This window comes from Chanos chanos, chromosome 10 (assembly GCF_902362185.1).
Source record: "Chanos chanos chromosome 10, fChaCha1.1, whole genome shotgun sequence".
In the NCBI taxonomy this organism is placed as follows: domain Eukaryota; kingdom Metazoa; phylum Chordata; class Actinopteri; order Gonorynchiformes; family Chanidae; genus Chanos; species Chanos chanos.
In genome coordinates, this window is record NC_044504.1 from 4,776,426 (window position 1) to 4,783,533 (window position 7,108).

The following is a 7,108-nucleotide window of genomic DNA, read 5'->3' on the forward strand; positions in this document are numbered from 1 at the left end:
AAGTTATTTTTAGTATAATGTAGCATGGGCCATTTAGTATGGATTGTGTACATTGAGAAAGAGAGAGGGAGAGAGAGAGGGGGAGAGAAGGAGAGAGAGAGAGAGAGAGAGAGAGAGAGAGGGGGAGAGAGAGAGAGAGAGAGAGAGAGAGAGAGAGAACCACGAGTGATTTACCGTCAGGATGTGAAGGCATACAACGTCCCTTTGTAGTGAGCAATCAGTGATAATCACTAAGTAGGCAACTGACTATGACATTGTTTGTACAAAGGGGAAATCGGCTCCTGGTTATAAATAAATAAATAAATAAATAAATAAAATCTTTGTTTTTGATTCAATGTCACCATCTAGTGGTGAGCCTCATACACCTAGTTTGCAAGAGGGGCGTGAGAGTGACGTCTGACGTTGACCCTGACGTTGCGTTGGACTGCGCACTTCGGCACGGCGGTGTGGAAGCCCAGGAAAAGTAACTTTACAGTTTCTTTCGCGAAAAAAGGTAAATTGTGAGTGAGGAAGCTACTAAATATTTTAAAATCCACTTAACTTTATGCATGTGCCCTTCCTGAAGGTATGCACAAATCTTGAATGTGTAGGTCAAGTGTATATTGTTAGCCAGCTGCAGCCAGTAAAGACAAGCTGTGTCTGCTTCTGCACTCCACTTTCACTGAAGTACAATCGAGATGTTAAGGGTCTGACTCATTTAAGTGTATTTTTAATCCTGAAGTGTTATTGGTTTTAAGCATAACGTTCCCATTGTTTCTTATTCATAAGTATTTTCTTGGCGATATGTGCTGCTAGCTTAGCAAATGACCATTAGTGAGGGTGCTTCTGGACAGTAACTTTGATAAGTCCAGTTTCAGGCGGCTGGACTTTTCACTGGGGTGTGCCACTCCGCCTGTGTTTTCACAGTTGTGATTTAACTGCCGTATTTCGTGAGTCTGTTCTTGCACATGTATGTGCTGCCATGTTTGCAAGAACCATCAATACCAACCTGGTAAAATTCTGCAAAGAACTACTCCTTAATAAGGCCTTTTACTTTCACGCCGTTAATAGCGGAATCATGGCATTGACTCAAGTTTCCTCCAACAAATGCTGCGGCGGCTACCAGAAGGTATTCGAACATGAGAGGTACGGTCCCGACGTCTGGATCTTATTGTGTATAGAAACAGTGTTCTTTCTCAGTCAACCCAAACCTTTGTTAAGGCTTGAAGTCTCACTGTTGCAAAAACTGTGCTTCTACCTGCAGCTCTGAACTAAAATGTAAAATGAAGTTTGGCATTTACCTCCCACCAAAAGCGGAGAGCGCCAAGTGTCCCGTCATGTACTGGCTGTCCGGTAGAGTTTCTGTCCAAACGGTTTATCAAGATATTTTTCACTGCATAATGTTTACATTCTTGTGTGTTTTACTCTCACATAATTGTGTTTACCTGGTTGTTTGGTAGGGCTGACATGTACAGAGCAAAATTTCATCACCAAAGCCGGTAGTCAGCAGGCCGCCTCTGACCACGGAATCATCATCGTTGCCCCGGATACCAGCCCACGTACGTACCAGGCGATTCCGCCCCTCTCACAACATACGGTATATCGAGATCAGTAGCAAAACACGTACTGCTTTTACTATAAACCTTTACTGAGTTTGTGTCCTGAACTTGGGAAACACAAATATCACTTCTTCTCTAGGCGGCTGTCTACTCACCCTCAGTGACAAGCCGTTAGCCATGCGCTTAGCCTTGAGTACCCAAGCTATGAATTTAACGACCCAGAAGGCCCGAGTGCTTTCATGGTGCAAACCAGAATGATTTACAGTGGAATCAGAATGGTGCTAGTGAGGAGGTGTGATTTTTAGTGGTGTCAGTCACTCATGAGTGGGACAGAAGGCCAAACCAAAGCCATCCTGCTGCTTTTACAGAGTCTTTGTGATCGCTTGCCGTTCAGATATTAGACTACAGTCTTTTGTTGTCCGACATCTGATATTCTTCACTCAGTAACTCAACTGGTCTCCTTTGTCAGGTGGCTGTAACATTGAAGGGGAAGATGAAAGCTGGGACTTCGGAACGGGTGCTGGTTTCTACGTGAACTCAACGCAGGACCCCTGGAAGACCAATTACCGCATGTACTCCTACGTCACAGAGGAGGTGTGTCTGTGCATGTGTTTGTATATTGACACAAACGTAAAATCACACAAACATTTACACAGACATACTTGCACATGCATTTAGCATGCATTCTGACTTAAACTTGGCTTTAGTTCTTTGCTGGTAACCAAGTGAAGCTTATTAGAGCTATTGGGCTTTGTCAGTATCTGAATGGGAAACGGGGGGGGGGGGGGGGGGGGGGGCACTCTTGGATTGTGAGGTGACAGTAGGAGTGTGACCTTTGACTGTAACCCTAAGCATAACACCCTTGACCCAACGTCCAGGAGGAGGCTTGTGTGACTAAAAACACTTGGTCTGAAACTGCTCTTCTGAAACCCCTGAGTGAGGCTTTCCATGTCTGATGTGATAAAATATGAAAATTAGTGCACTCGTCAGAGCTTCTGTTGCACTTTCCAGACCCGGTGTCCCGGCCTTGTGGGTGGGAAAGCAAACTGTAGAGGGCTGTATGCTCTAACAAGATGGAGACTCACTCTTGGTTGTTCCTGGGATCTGTAGGGCGCTCCTTGAAAACAAAGGGACTGTTAACCTTGCATGTTTCGGCCAAAGTCCAACACAGGGCCTCACCATCCTGAACTGCATGTCACGTCTTACCTGTGAACCATGTGCCAATAATCTGAGTATTTCATAGTTGAGAGCAGGATTTATAATGGACTATTAATGCATAATGGTATTATCCTCCTCTCTCTCTCTCTGTCTCTCTCTCTCTTTTTTCCTCTCTCTCTCACTCTCGTTGCATCTCACTGTCTCTGTATGGCCAAGCCAAAACAGAAAACGGAGGCTCATCAGTTCAGCGTGTCAGCCACACAAAGAGTCCTTTCATAGTTTTGTTTTCATTGTTTTCCTCAGTTCTAGGACACAAATAAACTCTCTCTCTCTCTCTCTCTCTCTCTAAGCTCCCTCGCCTGATAAACTCAAACTTTCCAGCTGATCCTGAGAAGATGTCTGTCTCTGGTCACTCCATGGGCGGCCACGGAGCTCTCATCTGTGCCCTGAAGAACCCTGGAAAATATAAGGCACGGAGTCGCATCACACAACACAATGGCTTCATTTTAACAATCATTTGGTGTAAGGCATCGCAACATTAGAGTCAAATAACGTGATTGGTTGTCTGTGATTGCTTGAAAGTGTCTCATCAGGATGTCATAATGAACAGAGTGGGCCAAACTCTCTCTCTCTCTCTCTCTCTCTCTGTCACTCTCTGTAGGCAGTGTCAGCTTTTGCTCCAATCTGCAACCCAATGCAGTGTGCTTGGGGACAGAAGGCTTTCTCTGGGTACCTGGGACCAGACAAATCCACCTGGGAGGTAAGAGGAAAGGACAGAGTGTGCATGTGTGGATTTGTCTTTGTGCTTTATAAGGCAAAAATGTGTGAGTGAGGTACTACATATTTAGGTATATTTACATACTTATATGTAAATATATATAATACTTCTATGAAAGTACCCTGTAATATTCCTTAGATGTAAATGGCATTTGTAAAAGCTTTCTCTCTCTCTCTCTATCTGTCAGGCGTACGATGCAACGGTATTGGCTGGCTCTTACTCCGGCCCAGAGCTGGACATTCTAATCGATCAAGGTCGTGACGACCAGTTCCTGTCGGCCAGTCAGCTTCTCCCTGATAACTTTATTGCTGCCTGCTCAGAGAAGAAGATCCCTGTGGTGTTCCGCCTGCAGCAGGTGAGTGCTACCCCCTGCTGGACAGCAGCAGGCACTGCAACATATCTCTTGAGTTTTCACTGACCTCTCTTCATAGCCACCGTAACTTGAGATTGCTGATGAAGCAAAGATAACTGTGGGTGGTTAAAAATGTTGCATTAAATGAAGTACAAAGTACAACAGCATTGCAAGGATATAATTATTAAAGGAACTACAAAAATGCCGTTGTTAAAGTTAATAACCACACAAGCCTGTTGTGAGAAAATTGTACCAGCAAGGTGGACTCAAACCTGGCACATAAAGTAAAAGACTCTTACAGGCTCTTAAGAGAATGGCAGGTTTAGTGTGATGTGCAAGGTGAGACGCAGAGTGAAACACAAACATTTCATTTCCAAAGGCAAGTGCTTAACAGTCAGAGGTTATCAGTTCATTACAGATGACAAAGTAAATCAGTGGAAGAGAAAATTAAATTTTCTGTCCTGTTAATTCCTATGATGAACATCAGTGTGAGACAGACACATCTTCATAAACCAGCCCTAAGCCATTCACATATTAGTCACATGTTTTCCATACACACAGAATGACTGCAGTGTCTCATATATAAGAGACAAAGAACAGAGAGAAAGACAGACAGAGTTCTGTGAGCAGCTGACAATGGTGGGTCTGCATAGGGGGACATATAAGTGCAGCATGTACTCAACCTAGATATGCACTGACTATGAAAATGGCTTAGAAAACAAAATAAAACCACAGCACAAAGATTGAGCTGGGCTGGTGTACACGCTGTAGAAGTATACATGATACTGTGACAGTACCTCACACTCCAGTCAGATTGGTTAAAATGTTGTCTCTCCTTTTTTTTTTTTCCCCACCCCATGTCATGTTTTAGGGTTATGACCATAGCTACTTCTTCATCTTCTCCTTCATCAACGACCACATCAAGCACCATGCCAAGTACCTGAACGCTTAACACGACTCTGCCACAGAACACATGGTCACTGAATGCCTGGAACAGTTCTAGAACCTGTGCCTTCCAGACTGTGACATGACCATTGTTTTACAGTGTTCCTGTCAGCCCATAGAATTCTAGAGATTCTGGGTTCTCTGATTGGCTGATTTGGGCTAGTCAGTGACTGTACCTGATTTGCGAAGATGGGATGAGGTCTGTTTCAGGCTTGGTCTAAGCCTGACAGTCAGTGAATCATGTTGTCTCTTTTTTTCCCCTCAAATAAAGGCAATTAGTTGTGATTTTCCTACATGTCTGTCTTGGGTGATATCATTTTTGTATTTTGGTTCCATGTGCTGCAAAGCTGTGACCCCACAGACATTCTGAAATGCTTTGTGTTTCTGGGGGTTTTGGAAAATACAACCATTTTGGGTGGGTAAAAAAAAATCATAGAATCACTGACATTCTTTCAGCTGTCACAGTAAGGGTTAGCAAAAAGCTCAAATAATGTCCAAAACATTATATTACAACAGCAGAGAGTAAACAAAAAAAGACAGACACGTTTGTACAGGAAAGAAAAATATTTACTAGTAGAAAGAGGTGGATATACAGAGTGTTTAAGGCAGAAGGTGCAGGTTTCATGCTTTTCAAATTCAAATCACTGTACAACAGGCTGTAACGCACAGAACACAGACTCTAAGAGAAGTGGTACAATGTGCTAAAATTGGCATTATTACCATTTAAAGACAAAGAAAAACAAAACAAAAACAGGAATATTCCTCCCAATCATAAAAAGTACAAAATATGTAAGTGCACATTTCTTGGATCTATATACAGTAGAGAAAAAAAGTAGAAAATTAAACAAAACAAATCTACTTAACATTCAGCAGTTAATGCTTAAAAATGATCTGTATCCCATTTTAGAGCTACCAATACCAGTTACAGACAAAACTAATATAGTATTTGTTCAGTTTCATATCCATTTTTACACATTTCAAATGGTATCACATTATGAATACTGTGTAATATAAATAGTTTGATTTGTCAGTTGTGGGTGTGGGTGTGAGTGTGAGTGTTTAAAGTGCTGAATATGGCCATGCACAGAGCCACGGAGATGGATCCACAAAAGAAGTAAACGAGGAAATGAAAGCGCAGCCCTGAAGATGTGAGAAACGATCAGGCATTCAGTCTAATGTCACAGCTGTGGTCTATAAGACGCTATGTCTTTACGGCCACTGCAGCTGCTGGGGCAGGAGGGCCTGTTTATAGTTGGATTTGTGTATACAACATAAAATCTGTTCTACCTGTACTATCCTGCCATATTTAGTCACTTAAAATATTCAAACCACTTTTTCTATCTCTCTAAAAATGATTCCAATGATCCAATGCCCTCCACTTCTGTTCTCTCTACCTCTACCTCTCCCTCTGCCTCTCTCTCTCTCTCTCTCTCTCTCTCTCTCTTTCCTTCTCTCTCTAAAACATTAGAATTAGAACAGGTAAGCATCTTTTGAGTTTAGTCCTAAATTTAGTCCTAAACTCTAGTAATTCTAGTTTTTGGTTTAGACTAGTACAGCATTAAGAAAGGATTGGGGGGGGGGGGGGGGGGTTAAGTGCTGACCTGTGTTATCATTAAGGATAAAGGCAAATTGATTTCATATGAAGCAAGTCTAACTGAAAAATGTTAATTGCACAATGTTAATTTGCCAGGAAAACAAATGTTAATGGATGGTAGACGGTGGCATATATGAATCCTGTATGGTTGAATTATTGTTGATATATATTATCTTATCACAAATATACATTATATGCATCATTAATTACTACTTCCTGCTATAATTAACCCTGTTAAAAATACAAGCGCAAATACAGACACTCACAAAAACAATACCTCCACTTACACAGACCATCAAAATCACATAACTACTCCATCTAACCTCTACCAAAAAAAAAAAAAAAAGAAATATACAGATATATTATCTGTGGTAGGAGAACAAGAGATACATGGTCCAATTATATAAACTGTCTGTATATTCTACTCTGTTATAAATCTGATCATTCTGGCAGCTGTAAAACACTATTTCCAATCAGAATACAGTCAGCAACAGGGCTGAATCTTTTAAGTAGCTCAAGCTTTGGATACCAAGCTTTATTCGTCAATATGCAAATATGCACTTTAAAAAATTTGCTTCTTTTTCTCTCTCTCACACACACACACACACACACACACACACACACACACACACACACATTCATATCATCATAACACTTCCTTCTAAACACACAATACTCAGACTCTCTCAATCTCTCTGCTAGATTCAGAATCGTCTGCAACATATAGTGTTACTAAGTTTTGT

At 41.7% G+C, this 7,108-nt stretch overlaps 1 protein-coding gene across 1 annotated transcript; it reads left to right on the plus strand.

The window, feature by feature from the left end:
* The first annotated feature begins 417 nt into the window (after window positions 1-417).
* On the plus strand, window positions 418-5,066 carry esd (esterase D/formylglutathione hydrolase). Its single transcript, XM_030786243.1, has 9 exons — window positions 418-493; window positions 1,051-1,125; window positions 1,244-1,332; window positions 1,440-1,538; window positions 2,008-2,132; window positions 3,047-3,166; window positions 3,358-3,456; window positions 3,662-3,829; window positions 4,698-5,066. Exons 2-9 carry the CDS (start codon window positions 1,058-1,060, stop codon window positions 4,776-4,778), a joined length of 849 nt encoding a protein of 282 aa, XP_030642103.1. The 5' UTR covers window positions 418-493; window positions 1,051-1,057; the 3' UTR covers window positions 4,779-5,066.
* The last annotated feature ends 2,042 nt before the right edge of the window (window positions 5,067-7,108 follow it).

Excerpts from the sequence above, each read along its gene's own strand:
- esd (XM_030786243.1), top strand. The coding sequence starts at position 1,058 with ATGGCATTGACTCAAGTTTCCTCCAACAAATGCTGCGGCGGCTACCAG. Across the intron at positions 1,333-1,439 it reads CGTCATGTACTGGCTGTCCG|GGCTGACATGTACAGAGCAA; the intron begins GTAGAGTTTCTG and ends GTTGTTTGGTAG. Across the intron at positions 3,457-3,661 it reads CAGACAAATCCACCTGGGAG|GCGTACGATGCAACGGTATT; the intron begins GTAAGAGGAAAG and ends TCTATCTGTCAG.